The sequence below is a fragment of the Pterocles gutturalis genome, unplaced genomic scaffold (genome assembly GCF_000699245.1).
Source record: "Pterocles gutturalis isolate BGI_N339 unplaced genomic scaffold, ASM69924v1 scaffold2914, whole genome shotgun sequence".
NCBI classification, from domain to species: Eukaryota; Metazoa; Chordata; class Aves; order Pterocliformes; family Pteroclidae; genus Pterocles; species Pterocles gutturalis.
Genome location: NW_010130371.1, coordinates 66,725 through 85,544, shown reverse-complemented (window position 1 = coordinate 85,544; position 18,820 = coordinate 66,725). Strand labels below are relative to the sequence as shown.

At 40.1% G+C, this 18,820-nt stretch overlaps 1 protein-coding gene across 1 annotated transcript in view; it reads right to left on the bottom strand.

The window, feature by feature from the left end:
• Nucleotides 1-18,820, bottom strand: part of TMEM132D (transmembrane protein 132D) — a gene marked incomplete at its 5' end in the record, with an annotated part of 141,768 nt that overhangs the window by 74,584 nt on the left and 48,364 nt on the right. Inside the window, one exon of the mRNA XM_010080192.1 lies at nucleotides 15,102-15,285. Coding sequence (XP_010078494.1) covers nucleotides 15,102-15,285 — 184 coding nt within the window. The remainder of the gene's footprint in view (nucleotides 1-15,101; nucleotides 15,286-18,820) is intronic.

The following is an 18,820-nucleotide window of genomic DNA, read 5'->3' as shown; positions in this document are numbered from 1 at the left end:
TTGCACAATGCCCAGAGGGAATTTACTATGGTGATGAAATCAGGTCAGCTCTCAAGGTCTCCGGAAGAGTGCTGGCTTCTGTTTTATTCAGACTCTGCTTGTAACAGGACAGGAAAAGGTGAGAGCGCTCCAGATAGAAACTTCCGTGCCCCTGAAAAATGGCAAATGCAAAAAAAACCACCCCAGTTTCAGTTCTTCCCTTATTTTAGAACTTTCTGAGTTTTGGAGCAGATTACATTCTTCATTGATTTCCCTGCACAATTTTATCAAGAGAAACAGAAAAGTATATCCTCTAACCTTGATCATTGAAGTCTTCTGAACTATGAGAGTCCATTAGAGACATGTAAAGGCAGTAAAATCTGTCTCAGTCTCCTAAGAGATCTCTGATGATGCTTTCTCCTATTTTGTTAATCTAGATTATTGGGATATATAGAAGGCAAAGGAAAATATTTTGCCATGGGGTTTGCAATCTTTTTCAGCTATTAGCCCAGTTCTTTATGACTTACAGTCCAAAATATTGACAGAACCTCAGTTCAATGAGGCCCAGTCTCATTCTCAGCTGCTGGGATGCCAGAAATGGGCACTGCAGAACCACTGCTTTCTTCTCCCTCCAGTAATTTGGCAGAGTTTATTCTGGAAGAAAAACTACTTTTTCCAGTTGGAAATCCTCTCTCTCTTTCTGCATCTTACTGCACTTTTAAATAGAAATGTCACAAAAACAGGCTAACTTGGCAGATCTTCCTCCTAAAATGAAAAAAGTAAAACTCCTGCCTGACGACTGATCATGTTATGTTTTCCTTTCATAGTACAGCTACTGGCAGACAATACAGAACAGCCTTGTGTTGGACCAGGATAAGGGCAACCAGAGTAATCTGAGCACATGGATTTTTCAAAAGCAAAACAAACAAAAAAATTTGTCAGACTGCATATTGTCACATTTCCATGTCAGGCACTGAGAAAAAGCTGAACCTATTTTGAAGGACTGAAGGTTTTGGCTTCCCCCCCCCCATATAAATTTATTGCTCAGAATCCTAGTGACATGTTCCATTCACCAGGGCTGATAATTACAGTTTCCTAAATTACTTGTTCAAGCCCCCTTGCAAAAAACTGTGCAAGGCAATATCCATTACTTGAGCTTACTCATATATTCTTAGAATTCTATTGTAACCCAGCATATCCAACTGAAACCAGAGCTGTGCTGTTATGGACACTATACATAAATAATATATTTAAAGCAGTTTCTGCTTCAGAAAGGGTACTCTCTAATAAGGCTGTGGAGACACATGGAAAGGAAAACAGAAGCAAAGAAAGGAAACATCTTCAAACTCACAGAATAGTCCATCTATATTCTGGCTAAACACCAACAATGCACTTTCTCCATCTTTATGTACATCTTCCTGGTTTAATATGGAAAAGGTACATTGGAAATGAAGATAACTGGAACTGTACTTTTTCTTTCTCCTAAAGAACTTCCACGCATTCTATAGAAGCCAGGATAACATAGACTGGGGCTGGGACAGAGAAAAAGGTGAGAATTGCTTCAGAATGCCAAGTTTAAAAAAATTGAGTTTTTTACAATGTGAAATTAAGAAATAATTTAACAGACCACAGAACAAAACATACCCCTAAACTACAAAAGTTAACCCTAGCTTTTACTGCATCTGCTCAACCAAGTCCCCAAAGCAGGAGAGCTTTGGTTTTCTTGGATGCCCGCTGCAACACAGATCTATTTTCTTCTGGTTTTGTTTACGACAAAATTAGATGTATAATTTTACATATTTTTACATATGTTCAGTTTTTTTCCTCCCTGTTTTAAATGTTGAAATTCTTTGGTTTTCCCCCTCATGTCTAAGCTTTTTACTTTTTTTAGTGGTTCCTGTTATCACCAAATGAGCAGAGATCTATATACATATATTAGCTTGTACCCAGTTATGACACGGAAACTTAACTCCACTTTCTCACATCTTTTTAAGATCAAAGAGAAAATACATATGTGGGAACAACACACCTTTATTCCACTGAAACAGAGAGAATTATCTTTCAATTTGAAGGTAATTTGCCTCACAAATATTACAAGCAGAATTTGGGATTTTTAGTATGAATTACAATGAAGAGACTTACAACTATAGTTTATTGTTGTTCTTTATGAAATTGCACTGCTTTTCTATATTTTTTAACAATTATTGGCTTTTTACTGATGGTTTGAACATTTGAAAGTCCTGCAATCTAGTTTCAAATTGTCAGGCCTGATTTTCATGCAAGGTATGAGTGGTTTAAATACTCACTTTCACTCTGTTTGGAACTGACGGGTTTAGGAAATAAAAGTTTAGCATTGCAGAAAAAATTCACTTTGAACTGTAACTACTGTATCTCCAGGGTAGTAATTTTTCAGAATCCCACTCCAGGGTAGTGATTCTGTTATTTTATGATAGAGCTACTAGTAAGTGGTATGAAAAAGAACCAAGTTTTTTTTTATATTTTCACATTTACATTGCTTATATGTCTACAATTTAGTCTCTTTAAATGCCAAGCTTTTTTAAATGAACAGTTTTCACATTTTGATTTTGTTGGGTTTTTTGTATTCTCCTCACAACTAGAAATGACATCAGTGATTATGAAACATCTTCAGGTACTCTGAAACCTCAGCTATCCAGACATCCTATTTGACTTTTTTTCCTTATCCCTTCTTCGAAGGTCACAATAAAAATAAAAGTCCTCTTACAAATGTATTTTCTCTGCATTCAGTAAACATTAAGTTCTGAGTTCTGAATTGTGGGTGATTTGGGTCCATGTCATCTACCTTTAGGCAAGTCTCTACTGTCCATCTTCCAAGGTGAAGAGCATCACTTCTCTGGAAGCCACACATTCATGTTGCTCCTCCTGACAACACTTAGTAGGACCTGAAAATATCCCTTTGCACAGCTTGCAGACTAAATTTCTCCCTAGGCACAGCGTAAGGTGCCTTATATCAGAAAGAGCCTCAGGAGATACAAGGTATGACTCAGACATCCATCTGAATCACAGTCGTCTGCTCTGCTTTATCCCTTTCTGTCTAAACACAATTATTTCCCCCTCTGAGCCCTTCCTTTGCTGTTTGCTGTCCCACACAGAAAACCACTGCAACAGCCAGGGTGAAAGAAAGGAGAAAGAGGAGGTACAAAACTTAAGATCTCCTTGTGCATATGTTAGGAAGAACTTTTTCACTGTGCGGGTGGTGAGACGCTGGCCCAGGTTGCCCAGAGAAGCTGTGGATGCCCCATCCCTGGAGGGGGTCAAGGACAGGCCGGGGTTCAAGGCCAGGCTGGATGAGGCTTTGAGCAACCTGGGCTGGTGGGAGGGGTCCCTGCTCATGGCAGGGGGTGGAACTAGATAATCTCTAAGGTCCCTTCCAACCCAAACCCTTCTGTGATTCTATGATCTGATATGATTCTCTGTGCTTTCAGGTTCAGAAATATCCTGCACATAAATCCAGTTTGTCAAATCCATTTTGCACAGCCCCAAAGCAACACAAAACCACCAAAATCACCATCAAGGCAACACCTACGTTGCTGTGTGCCCGGTCCCTGCTCTTGGAGAGGTCTGGCCAGAGCAGAGTGCTTCCCACCCTGCTCAGCTGGCCATGCCCTGCCCACGGCCGTGCAGAGGTTTCAGCTTCCCTCCAGATCTTCTAGGCTGTTGCCAGTATTTGTTCCTGAAGCTGTCACTTCAGAAGCCATGCTACCTTAGAAGCCATGCTACCTGAAGTGGCTTCTGCCTCTACTGTTTTAAGCACTTCTTTGATTGTGCCAGTGTTGCTTTTGTATGGGAAGGTGATGAAGCAAACTGGGGGATGGAGCTGGGCTCAGAACGACCCAACAGAAAAAGGGATGGTGGTTTTTAGCCAAGCTCAGGTCCTCAGCCCACCTCTGCAGCAGCTACACAGACATTTGTATTAACCTAGCTGAGAGTGGGGTAGGGGAGAAGAGGAGTAAGAGTTGCTTGGTTTAGCAATGCCGCTGAAAAACATTACCTTCAACAGATCAGGAACCTGTCCTCATTTTTCTGTCTGCCTCCTGTGAACCCAGCAGCTTTCAGGCCCAATGGATAACCAGTCCTTCAAAAGGTGAGTCAAAGCCACACACAAATCCAGTGAATCCTGAGCCACTGTTTAATCCACTGTCCCTCATCCTCTTTCTGGTGTCCTGCCTCTGAGGATATCTCACATAAAAAAAGGAATTCTTAATACCACTGGCTGGCAATTAAAAGAAGGATGGAAAAGTCAGAGAATAATTCTCTTAATTGACTACTCTTCTTACTACGTGTAATCTAGAGGAAATCTAATTAATTCTACATGAAGAACGACTATTCTGTAGCAAAGTGTAATTCCTGATCTCTGGGGCTTCAGCTTACTAGTAGTCAAATTATCCAATTACACACTTGTTAAAATCCATTTTGGGGAGATTTTCATGGCTTGTAAATAAATAATTTCAAAAGCTTGAATGCTCAAAAGGAAAAAAAAATTTAAAAAAAAGAAAAAAGGGAAGCCCCCAAACAGTACCTCAAAATCACAAAACACATCTAAAAATAATGTCAACAAGCTGAAAAGAGTGATACCTGCCTGCTTCGCTCAAGCAGCGCCACACTGGTCATGGATCTATTTCAGCAGGGAAAAATTTGCTGCTTCTTTTTCAGCTATGTTTTATTCAAATCACTAATCTGAAGGGAACCAATTAAGGCAGCATCCCTTTCATTATGCCAAAAGGGAAAAAATCTTTTCATAACTACCTCAATTAAGAGGTGGGAAGCCAAGAGAGGCTGCAGCTGAAGCCAAGGATATTGACGCCTTGGCGCAAGGCCAGTCGGGGCCACCAAGCCAGCTCTGCGCTGGAGCACAGGATGCACATGGAGAGGGGGAGAGCCGGGTCTGCTCAGCCTTGGGAAGAGAAGGTAAATGAGAGACCTGTCTGCTTTCTGCAGCTACCCGACCAGAGGATACTGAGAACGTGCAGCCAGACACTTCTCAGATGTGTATGGCAATAGGACAAGCAGCACAGGACACAAGTCAGAACACTGGAAATTCCATTTAGATACATGGAAAAACAAATTACCGTGAGGGTGGTCAAATACTGTTTGCTCAAAGAAACTGTGAGATCTCCATCTTTCAAGACTCAAGCGGACAGAGCCCAGAGCAACCTGCTCTCTGAGCGAGCCACTGGGCTAGCTGATGTCTGGAGCCCTCTTCAGCTTCAGCCACTCTGTGATTACAGCTGCTCTTTAGAAAGATTCTCTGATTAAAAGGGGGACACACAGGCACGCCACACTTCAATGAATATGTATTTGAAAGAATGTTCTTAAACCATTGTAAACTCTGGATCCTGATGTCACCAAATTTGCCAAATCTGAACATAGAAGAAAACTTTGTGATCTTTCGTATTTCAGTGAAAACAATTTAGCAGTCAGAATTAAAGACTGTTTTGCAATATTTACTACTGCGCTGTATGGCAGCATTGTGTTACAAAATCCTGCAAGTGAAACTGGATGCAAAACAACAGAGCAACAGAAGGCAGTAATCTGTTTTCTATAAACCCAAACTGACTGTATTTCAATAAAAGTAAGCAAACACCATCTCTATTTTTTTTAACAAAAAACTTTGGAAATTTCTTTAATATTGAGTCTGAATAATGTAAAGTTATAAAGGCATTGGAAAAATAATCCAAATTAGGTGCTGCAATATTTTTAGTGATTACTGGTCATTGTGGACACTCAGTGTGAGACATCTTAAGACATCCTGACTTTAAAATCACTCAAAGCACTTACCTACAGAAAATGAGGCCCCTTTCAGTTGGCTGAAACTGGGCTGCACAAAAATTATCAAATTATCAAATATTTATGAGACCTTCACTCTGAAAACTCAATTCATCACCAAATGATTTCTGTTTTAAACTCATAACATTTTTAATACCAATACTCACAACAGTGTGAAAACAGGCCAATACCTCTAAATCTTGTGTCTATTGAAGCAGGGACTAGTTCTGCGTAAAACTTGCTTTAAATTCAGACTGACCATGTTTTCCTGGTCCTTCTACATTTCATAGCATCATGCAGCTTCAGAGCAACACATAAGGACTGTCAGGGGTGAAAGATTTGGCTTGTTTCAACCCAAGTTCAACCGCACGTGTCTAATCAAGAAAAACACACATAACTCTCACTTCAGAAAGAACAGAGGCTGTTATGCAAAACCATTTTTCTTGGGCTTTAATTTGTAAGAAAAATATCCTTGAGTTTGTTCCTGCTTCTCTAGGGAAGCCAATTTTCGGTGTTCCACATCAAATTGTGCGGCTGTCAGCAGCTTTGCCAGCAGCCAGTCCAAGCCCTCATTACTCATTCCCCCACTCAGACAAAAACTGGGTGACTGTTGCTTTCCATTATTACAGGTGATTACAGCATTAGTCAGCTAGCAAGTGCAGCTCCAGGTACAAAAACATGATTTCGAACCTCGTCTTAAACAACAACAACATCATCAAGATCTTTTTCCATGAGCGTGTAGTAACCTTTGACATAAAACAAATTGTATTAAACTGGAAGACCTGCCTGATGGTTTTTAATGCTTGGAAATTTAAGTGGCAAAGCGTCTGCATTGATGTTGCAATGAACACAGTGTTTCATTGCATGCTTGACAGGTCAACGAAATGTCTAATTGTAAAGGGAAACAGCTATTGCTTGTTATTTCAGATGTTAAGAACCCCAGGGTCACCATTAATACTGGAAGGAAAAATGCAAAGAATATGGCATTTGTTGCATTCTGGAAAGACGACATCTTTGATTGCCAAGTGCTTGTATTATTTTCTCATTTCATTCCCTGTATACAAAACAAAATGCTGTGTGCTAGTGACTCACACATCTGGCAGCTTGTTGGGGAGTTAGACAATAGAAGCCCGCCAGAGCAAGGCCAATGTTTGGCACAACAGTAATAGTAACAGTAAGTTGAAGACCAAACCATGCCATTTTTTACAGGCAATTCTAATTGGAAAATGAACCCTGTACACTGGCCCCCTTGCAATCAAGTCTTGAACACAGCCAGGTAGGAAATACCAGAACTGTCACACCTGACCGGACCACTCAGCTGCCTGGTCCATCGTTTGGGCACAGATAGGTGACAATATCACATGCTCTGAAAAGCATAAATAATTGACATCTACATATGGGAAAAATGTCTTGTAGCTCCAGATATCTGTGATTTCTGAAGCACAACAGGATATTATGTGTTTACTGGATGAAATATTTTCTTCTGCTAGCTGTACAGGCTCATTACAGTTATTAGAATGTGGAATGGAATCCAAACTGACTCACGCATTGCATAAAGACTAATTAAAGAGCTTTTGAATACAAAGTCCTTCCGGTTGAAGTTGCTTGAACCACAAACAAACAATCCAAAGAGCAGGTGTTAGGATCCAGGCAAAGCTGTGAGATCAACAGTTAGCAAGACAACCTGCTCCTCTGAACTGATATGGCAATATTCCAGAATTAGCCTAGGGACTGATTTTTTTTTTGATTTTTTTTTTAATTGCTGTCAATAATGACCCTGGAACATGATGAAATACACTACTACTAAAATCTGCTAACGGTATCAGTTTGGGAAGCATCGTCAATACAGAATTTTGAACTATTAAATAAGAAGCACCAGATAAAACCAAAGATTCAGGAAGAAGAAATGGAATGATATGACCTAAAATACAGTGCAAAGTTCAACCATGGGGACTGACAGCAAGAATGTCAGCCATCAGGTAAGAGGTCATCAGCCTGAAACAACAGAGAGAAAGAAAGATCTGGATATAATACTCAGCCACAAGATGAACGCATGGCATTGTACAAAACAACCCCCAGCCAACCAAACAAAAAAACCCCAACATCCAGAGCCCAAACCATGCATGTATCATTTGAGATGGAGAAAAAAAACATTTCCAGAGGATACACACTTAGACAACAATGGCAAGGGACATTATCTGGTATCCTGTAGTCATTTTGGATATCTGTTTTCAGGAAAGATTTTCAAGAATTAAAATCAGAATTGGTAGGTGCCAAGAGATGTTACTAGGAGAATGGAAAGCCCATTTTATGAAATGAAACTGTAAGACGTTGACCTACCTAGTTTTAGGAAGCAAGAGCATACACTTAAGAAAACGGTTGCTTGCAATATTGCAATGATCCAAAGGTATCCTAATGATCCCTTTTCCATGATTAGACTTCATCGATGATTCACGAATTATTTTGATTTAAAAGGTCCCTCTTCAGAAATGGGTAACATTTTAATTAAATATTTGAAAAATTGCTGAATATAGCAATTGCAATTTAAAAGTTATGAATTAGGAAGGTAAAAGCTTTTACTACTATCTAGACATCTCTTTTTCATAAAGCTGACTGTCAGTAGAAGTGTTTAGAAACATTCATTCTCAAAGCTGATTAGGGCAGTGGATTCTGGCTGATGTGACCCTGCGCTTCTCAGCTGCCAGGCAGAACCCAGGGCCAGGCAGAGCCAAAAGCACATCCTCCCTGCAATCAGTTTGTTCATCCACACATGGATGGAGATTCACATTTCAGCTCTCCCATAGAAAAGCATTAATTTCATCCAAAAGCATCCTGATTGTCAACTTAAGGTGGTAGATAGTAGAGAGAAGGCTGTAACAGCCTCCAATATCCTATTCCACAGCCCCAGGATGGGCCCCCCGCGTGCCCCTGAGCAGCTCCCGACAGAGGACAGCAGCACTCTGCCGACCCAAGGAGTGGCACAGCTCCAGAGCAGAAGATGGGACCTAAGGACGAGGCAGGGACAGCCATGCCATCTTCAGAGCTACATGTGGATGACAAGCTCCAATGATGATGACACTTACACAGCCAGGTTTATGCTCCAGGGACCATCTTCTGTAATGGGGAAGAAAAGCCAGGCTGAAGCTTTGGTCTAGAAGAAGATAATCTGGTTGACTTCAGTGGGAACTTCAGTTTACTGCCCATCCCCATTCCCCTTCTCTAAGAAGGGACCAATATTTTCTGTTTTTACTATTGGTCTGCTCTGCTTGACTTCTGAGTTCTTCAGAGCAAGGCTATAATTAAATATGTATGCGTGCAGCAGTGAGCACACTGGTAGGTAAGTCTGAGCTACATATGCAGGCTCTACCAGAACATAAAGAGCACTAGCTAAAAATTAAATGTTTCTGATACATATATTTATAAGGGCATTAATACCCTAAGCATTTTTAAAATCCAGTAGTGACTGGTACTGCCACGACAGCTGATTCCTGTAATTATTACGAATTATTTTAAAATGGAAACACTTCTTATATAATAGATAGACTCTTCGCTGGAGCAGTTGATGTCATTTATTCATTTGGTCTATTTATCCAGCTTCTTATGCTGACGGTATGTAGAAGAGTTTATTTCCTGCCAACTTTTTAGTTAAATTTTTATAAAGAACATCAAGAGCAAGTTGAAACAATGAATTATCTAAAAGGTATAATGTTAAACTGGTGTTCAGGTTTTGGATAGAATTTATTTAATATGACTGCCATAAATATAACTTCTCACAAGCCAAAATGGCTCTAATGGGTCTGAGGACAAGAGCATGTCCACCTGCAATGGGAGAAGGGGCTTCCAGTCAATGCTGCTTTAATAACTGTGTTAGGATGCACCAAACCAAAATATAATCTTAAATACGAAGTTTGTTACATTCTAGGTATTATACAATACCTCTGTTCAACAAATAAAGCCAACATTTACTTTTTACAGCTAGTTTATTAACCTGACCTTGTAAAATAAATATTCCACTTGTGTTCCATAGAATAGCAGCTGTGGTGACACAAACATTGCAAAAATGGCTGTGATGCTTTAAAAGGTTATTTTGCTCCAACACTACCAGTGACCCTTTCCTGGATGGTACTAACATTGCAAGTCACCTGAGATGAAAGATAATGTGATCTGTCTTCCTAACAGTTCACCCAACTTTGTTTAAACCGCTTTCATTTGCAGCTTAAAAATAGGTCAGACCTGCACCAAAGCAGGTTCCCTCTGCAAGAGCAGAGCTGAGTGTTTGTGTTTCTGTGAGCAGGGGCTGATCACCCAGTTGGGACTCCTCTGTAGGGTCAGGTGAGCAGGAATAATTCTTTGCTTTCACTACAGCCTGTTTCTTGCAAAGTAATGAGCTAGACTTTGGTCACTGACTCTGTTTAAGTCTGTCATAAATCAGGATTCTCTTCTCGGAATTTTTTTCTACATTTGATTTAAATCTTTCTCTGCCTCACACCTCACTTGAACATCTTTGAGGCTGATGGTGCACTGCTTGAGGATAATAAATAATGGGCCAAAACCAGAGATAATGGAAGCTCAGTGCTGATACAAGTCTGTAATTCACTGTTCACCATCCACCTTTTCCTGCTAAAATACGGCTGGGTGGGATGGAAGGTTCTCTTTGGAGTTCTTGCCTCTGCCAAGCAGACTGCAACCTCACCGCTGTACCATTAATCAAGTTTCAAATCCCATCTTTTCTTCCTGAACCTTTAATTAACCTGAGGTTAATTTTTAGTTTGATACTGACTAGATTATAAACATTCCTAAGAGCTGTCCCACTGTACTCAGTAAGAAGGAAAAACAGGCACTCCACGGACATATGGGCATTAGGACCAACTCATCTGTAAGGGCTGGGGAGTCTCTCAAGAAAGCAATCCAGATCCACAGACTGTTTATACACAAGGTTACTCACCATCCAACTACCTGGCTTCTTCATCAGCTTCGTATGTCCCACCGCCACCTGAAACTTCTGGTTCCCATCCATATCCTTAAACCTAATAATGCCTTGAGCATCAGGGCAACTACATCTGTGTGAGCCAGGCTGTCTCCAATACTGACTTGTGGATTTATAAATTTAAAACATGCATGTGGACAACAATTTATCAAAAATTAAAGGTCAAGAACCTGCAACCTTTTCAAGAAATTTCTGAAGGGAAACACAGTATCCTGCCTGCATTTTTTTTCTCTGTATTCTAGGAGAAAGTTAACACAATATATTTTCTAGTCAAAGGACTACTCTAATAAGGGATTTATCAATCTGGGGCCAACATCTCCCACTGTGAGATTTATAAAACAGGTGTTTTGCCCTGATTCCTTATCAGATTATTAAAAAAAGGGAGGGCACAGACAGAATAGGTTTAGGTCACACACACAGGTAAGACAGGTGATTCACAGATTCATAGCTGGTTCAGTTAAGAACCAGTCCAGGTATTTTATTATTCACAATTTTTTGTATTATTATTTACAGAACAGATTTCAACTTACCCATTTACCAGCATGTCATATCTGCCCTCTGCCTTTCTCAGTAGGGATTATCTTGTATGTACACAGATGGCTACAGAGCTCATCTGTCTCTCATCCTCACCTAATCATTAAGGTTCAACAAAAGGTGAACACCATAATTATGAAAGAGCTGACAGAATGTTTAAAAAGCAACAATAATCAATAGTAGCAAATGTACAATTTGACTGATTAAACCCGGGCCATTCATCACCTAACAAAATGAGAGTGAAATAAAATAGGGAAGAAACACCAGAAAGAAGCCAAATAGGAATTGCAAGCCGATTCTTTAGGATGCCAATAAAAAATAATGTCATATTCTAGAAGATTCAGGCATGTTTTTCTCACTGGCTGTCACTCATTGAAGGACCTCAACTCAAAAAACCTCAGCAGTGTGTTCAAGACAGTTAATGAACAAATGGACCATATGCCTTTTTCGATACCATATATTTTCAAAGGTCTTAAGAGGTGCTACAGTTTTGTCTCAAATAATACCCTATTACAGGTGAATGCTAAAAGAATGACATTTAAAAGGAATCAATATTAGTTGACAACAAAGAACAACATGGAAGTTTTTCCCTTCCTCACTATTTACTTGGGATTTTTTTTCCCAAAGTGCCAAATTTTCAATAATTACCATAGATTAATCCTCTGTCATTCCTTGTCCAGCATTCTCCATCTAGAATAAAGCACTCTTTGTTTCTATAATTCCCGTACTGATCAGCATGTTCTTAAGACCCCTCTTCTCCACACAATACCCACAGACGCAGACCTTGCAGTGAGAAAGTTAGCGGGGAAGTAAAGGAGGGTTTTGAATAGTGCCCATGCAAGAAACACACAAATTACAGTGGAAACTGTGCTGGTGAAGAACACTATACCATACAAGTATCTACCTCTTCCCCAGGGTTTAGGGGATGTTTTAGTTTCTGTCAACAAGGCAAGACATTGCTGTGTGGCTGTCAGAGCCGCTGCAAAGCAATCGTGGTAAAAGGCCAATAATTTTTTATAACCCTGGATGAACATCTTTGCCTGTATTTCATCAGGCTTAAGGGAAAGGATCGTGCATTGCAAATATCCAAACAGGTGCTCACAGGTTCTTACAATGTTCTCAAATTAAATGTCTTCTCCCTTGCTATTCCCACCCTGCTAACAAGGGCCCAGGGGTCCCATGCACACCTCACCAAGACAGCTTCTGTTACACTTCAAAATTAGAAAAGATGTTATTAAAGTTTCAGAAATATCAGCCTTTATGGTACCCACACATCCATCAAATACACCCTACAGCTTTTCTCATCAATATCCTTGAGTGCTCCACTGTGACTTGTTTTGCTGTTATTGGTACAGGGCCCTACAGGGGTCTCAAAAGCTGGAATGCTAATATGCCGTAGGAAAAAATAATGCACTGGAGAAAGGTGAGTGCAGCAAGAGTCCTAATAACTTCAGCAGAAGGTAGGTATTTCCAGTGTGTCCTGATGCTGATATACACATTTAAGTCTTTCCATTGCAACATTTTGTAACTCAAAAAAAAGAAACAGGAAGCTCTAAATTGGCCAGTCTTCTGCTTTGCAATTAACAAATTCATAATCGCTAGCAGAAAAGACTGCAAAAAATAAAGATGGTGCAGAGGTGGTATGTGCCACTCCATTAAAAAAAAAAAAAACAAAAACAAAACCAAAAACCACAAACACACCAAAGCTCTACCTAATGTTAAAGCCTTAAAATTGTTCTTTGAAAAATTAACTTGCAATTGAAATATTCAGCAGCATTTCAGTTTGGTGCTTCTAAAGATGAAGTTACATGTTCACTAAAAGCCCAGTAAAACTAATTCAAATTAACCCCAGTCTCCAGAATTGGAGAAATAATATAATACTTTGTTTTCATTGTGATTCTGTTTTTATTTTAAATTTCTAGATTACAAGCTGGCTTTGCAAAGATCACAGTGAAATCTGAAGTACCAAACTAATTTAAGTTACAAGTGTTGAAAGGTCTGCACCTGAATGAAGTACTACAAAGATTTGGAGATTTGTGACACCCCCGAGTTTCCTCCCTGACACTCCAGTTCACGCAAAGAAGGTCAAAACTATTCCCAGTCTGTCAGTAATTAGGGGACCCCTGCCATTTATCCTTACTTTCGCTCTTACCCATTATTCCAACACCTGTTGCCTTGTAAAATGCCACCTACTGATAACTTGATAGACTTCATGTGTCCTTTGAGCATAGAATTTTGTGCTTCTGGAAAATATTTTTTTTTTTTTGGATCTTTTAGTGGAAATGAAAAGAGAGAGTTTATTTGTAGCAACTGCCAGGAGAATCTATCTTTGTTCTTATGAACAAATCACTTGATCCTATTTGCCACTTGATACTAAAGCAATCATGGATCACGGGCATGTATGAGAAGAACCACTGTTTCTGCAGCCATTGCAACCAACAGGAAAGAAATCTTTCATCTTTTCATTAAGAGATGGAGCAAATAAAACTCCCCACATCTCAGATTATGTAAATCATATCACCTCTACAACCTTAATCCTCAATACTCCAGAATTTGTGTGACTGCACACCAGGGTCCCATCTGCAGACCCCAAAGCCTCTTATCAACAAACCAGCAGAGATCACCCACTGCTCAACAGCAGGACCCAGCCCAGGAAAACAGTCACACAAAACAAAGGGATTAGATACACAACCCTGATTTGTTAGACAGCCACAACACCAGATGGAGAGAGCTCTTTCAGCTGTGATATACACCTTGGTAATAAAAGCATGAGCCATTACAAAAGAAAGAAATACTTTTGGTGAAATAAAGAATTACAACATCTGAGTAGTTCTAAATTCACTAAATAACAATCAGAGGAATTACCAGTTCTGTGAGTCTGAAGGTGTTCTCTGCACTTCCAGACTTCAATAATGGCATAATTAACTGGCTATCACTAGGCAAACGTCAAGATTACATTTTTTAAAATCCTCCGAGATTGATTTTTCTTTTTCTTTCAGTGCTAAATAGTAACGTGCCAATATTTCCTAACAGATTGTCTAGGAACAAGAATGGGGCATGCTCAGACCTTAGACAAGTATTCTTCATCCCTAATGATGCAGAAATGTGATGGGGAGAGAAGAGGAAACATAAAATTTCTGTTTGTACTTGCCATTTGGATATCTAACAGGTTTTTTTAGGTAAGATCAAGGCTAAAGGATCAGGTATTTTTCAAGCCCCATAGTTTGCACTGTGATAGCGAGGCAACGCATTTGAATGCATTTATGTAAAAAAAACCAAACCAGTTGGCTATATACTGTATTTTGTGTTCCCCAGGTAATTAAAAATTACTCAGAAGTTGCACTATGATTTATTTCTCTTCTCTCAAATGAATATGGAGTCAGAATTCAAAAACTGAAAAGAACTCTGATTCAGGAAGTCCTTTAACACTAGATCAAATGTGGGAGTACTCGTGGTTCAAGGAAGACACATATCACATTGAACAGACTGTCCAAGCACACCACTTCTTGCAACAACAAGAGTTCTGGCCACTGGCAATGCCACGAACTCAGCTTCTGCCTAGAAGAAGTCAGTCTATCAGTCCAAGAGAGCATGGCTGGGCCTCCCGTGGGAAGCTATGGTTTCCCTTCGTGTGGTTTCACCACTGAGTGAAGCAAACTTCAGAAGTTAATATCTCTTCCTCTAGGTACTGAAACTTTCCATCCCACCACCCCTTTTAGCAGGTCAGTTGCATCTGCCAGACACTTAAATTGTAAAGCAATATTAAAAACGTGCAGAATGTCCAACGTTTTCTTACCATAGCCAAAGGGAGAACTCCTACCAGGTCCTTCTGGCTTACGTAGATCTTGGAGATTCCGAGATCAGATGTTGTATCTCCAGGATATTCCACCTGCCAAGTGATGAGCTGGGTCCCGGGTAAGTCAGTTAAGTCTTCAATTTCAAAATCAATCTGCATGATTTCAGAGGAAGGACCCTCCGCACTGCAAGAAAGAAAGAAAAAGAAAGCTTCCATTCACATGACTGATAAGCCAGCAATATAATTGCTTTTATATTAATAAAACATTGGATTAAGGCTGTTCCAAAGAGAGGATTTCGTGGGACGATGGATTTAATAATGAATTAATCATTTGCACTTGTCTTGAGATTTCAGGGTATTTCCCATACATTCAAGTGGCTTAATAACACTGTATGACAGGGATCACTAAGCACTGCTCCATTTTACAGGTGGAGAAACAAAAACAAATCGAGGTAAAGCTAAGGCTAAAGCTACAGCCTAAAAATCCTGACTCTGAGGCTTTCCCTTTAACAAGCACATTGTATTTCCTCCCTGTTAAAGCAACACATGAGCAAATCTCAAGGGAATCACTCCTTGAAATGGGAAACCACTGCATTAGAAGCATTTTCTGCTTTTTTAAAAGGGAGGCATGGAAGAGAGGTCAAAGCTCAGGATGGGGTCCTTGAACCAGGGCAGCAGGGAGCAGAGGGCTGGAAAACTTGGAATTAATTTTTGGCTATACTGCTACCTTGCTGTGAATGTCTGTCTGAAGCTCCTTTTGTCCTTTGCTAAACTAGGAATTATTGATAATTTAGCTTGTTGTGGGAGAGTTACCAAAGTGGATTATTTAATATTGGCCAGTCCTGCGAGGATGCTCGAGAAAAAACACTAGAAAAGAACAAAGAGTTAGTAGAGGTGATTCTCCAGGATACTCCAGCAGCGTTGGGGTTTCTGATAATCATTACTCCTTTGTCTTTCCTAAGGTTACATGGTTCATATAAGTGAATATCAATAAAGCAAAAATGTAAAGAGGGAAAATTGGAAATTGGCTCATTGGTTCCATCCTGCAAAGCTTGTTATAAAATCATCTGCTGTACAGAAAGCAATGCAGTGGGGTTTCTGTTGTGTATCTTGGCAAGGTGAGCTCCACAGCCCACTGGCATTTATAGAGACAAGAAAGTACTCAATTTACTGTAAAGTTGTTGAGGAATGCAGAATTTCTTAGCAGTGCAGGAATCCAGGGGACATTGAGAATGACAGTGCTTTTACTTCTGAAGCACTGAAGGCTGAACAGATCTTCAGAGTTTGTGTGGAGGGGAAAGGAAAGAGCAGAATTTCAGCAGAATAATACTCAAGGAGAGAAAGAATGGCACTGAAGTGCCACAAACCACTTATGTTGGAAAGTGCAACTAGAAGAAAGGAGGAAACATTTCAGCAACTGATTAGAGGATTGCAGAATGTGCCCAAAACCCAGCGGGTTTTCCCAGCTGATGTGGAAACAGAGCTAAAACTAGGTATATTGTTTATGAAGACCAGTTATGACAACAGCCCCAGTTTGGGATTCTTCACAAAATATTCTGAGATTTGTTATCATGCTGGCTAAATCCAATGCTTTATCCAAAGCTACTGCTTGAAGGGTTTAATCTGATCACCTTTAAGGTTCAGATTTTAATGGATGTATTGAGTTCTTGCTATCCTGGATGGAATTTAAAAGGAGCCTCTGTGTTTCCAAAAGGGAACACATTGTGTTCAATTTCTCATTTCTTCACGTCAGGAAAAAATTAGAGCACAATTTCTAAACTAGCACTGAATGCAGTCTTATTTCATGCTGACCCAGGTAGGATCAGAAAGCTGCTTTCTGCAGCTGTGCCTATTGAAACTCTGTTACCTTAATTGCATGAGCAGGAACGGGCAATGCATTGCCTATAAACACTCGGCAGTGATCCTGTTTTGTACACCATGTTCTATCACAGTCTCTGTGTTTAAAGAACTAATTGAATCTTCGTATAATGAACCTTGGTTTTGTGATTCCATTCAGGGTGCCTTTCTTCATTACTGCTTTGGTGCCTGCTCCTACCAGTCCCTGGCTCTGCAGCACTGGTGCTGGCACCAGAAATGTTCCTGCAGCCAGCGAGGGGCTGCTGCACAGGAGGGGACCCCGCAGGGCAGAACGCCACGGGAAAACCCAATGATTGTCAAAAAAGGCAATCCGCTTAATCTTTTCCAGGTACGTTGGGGATTAGGAGAAAATAATTAAAATGATTAGGACATAGAAAAACAAAGGAGAGAGTGAAAGGCAGTGGAAAAGATGGGGAGATATTCCTGATCTCCAGCTCCCATATGGCACAACTACAGTAACCCCAAAAGAATGGAAATATTTCTTTTAATTTCTTCTTCAAAGCAGGTATTTTAATAAAGCATTTCTTGTAGCAAAAAAATCCCCTTTTGCTACCAAATGCAATTTTGATAGAAATTATTGGAACTAGTTCCTCTCAGAAATACTAAACACCTCCAAATGACAAGATTACAGAGCACCTCAAAAATCAATAAGAATCTCATTACTGCTACTAAAGATGTATTAAAAAAATGTGAAAGCATTGCATGACCTATGATCAAACCCAGGCTGTCAGCACTAGGTCAGGAACTTCTGTTTAATTACTTTACTCATCACTTACTATGACGATCCTTCCATGTGCAAGTCCAATGGATCTATGTCCCCAATTTACAGCCTTCCCAAACAGTCTTTAGCAATTGAAATTTCTCAATACAGAAGTAAGCAAAAAAGTTACCCTTCAGAAAACACATTTAAAAAATGTAAATGAAGAAATTTGGACAAGCAGAATTCATTGCTGGATTTCAGTCACATAAAAGTATCTGTGGCTTTTCTTTTAAAGTCAAGGCTGCTTAGCACAACAGGAATATTTCTATAGCGTACTCAGCCACTGCTCCTTGAAATGATGCGCTGCCTAATCCTCCTCAAAGCAGGCATGGATTTTATGGTCGCTATAATGCAATAGCACCTTGGCAGCTTGTCTTTGCTAACACTCAAGCTATTATTGCTATCAAGAGTACAGCAACAGTGTTAGTTACAACATGGGAGGCTGCACGGCTGGAAAGTTTAGGATGGACAGACTCAAAGGTTCACAAGAGCAATCTAAGTGAGCGGTCAGAGTGAAATGGTTCTTGGTGCTAATTTGAAGTCAAATCCTTCACATGGGGTTTTGCTGTTTATAGGTGAGAGTTGAGCTGTAACAGAGTTCGCTGTGCTGCCAATAAACTCTTCCTCGTGCACAGAGCCCTGCTGAGCTGTGTGCCATGCAGACACATTTTTAAAGGGTTTCAGCCCAATCTGAAGACAAGGAAGACAGAAAAAAAAGCAAACTTCATTGGAATGGAGTAGTCTTGTCTCTCCTCCTGTCAGCCAACACAGCACAGGCGCATTCATAGTGTATTTCTTAATCTGCCTTGTATTTCCTGTCTCACAGAAGATCGAGCAGCTCTGACAAATTAAGAACAAGAGGAAACTCTGTCCTGTCTCTGGGGGAGTATTTCCTACCTGCACCGAGCCATTCTGCACCTGCTTCTTCTGACACTTCCCTGACTGAGGCAATTTTTTTTTTTTTTTTTTTTTTTTTTAATCTCTCTTCTGCCCTTTCAGCCTGGGAGTCCTTTTAAATCCAAGAGGCTGGTGCCAAGGCCCTTGGCCAGTTGCTAACACCTGCGCCATCGGGTCAAGGCTC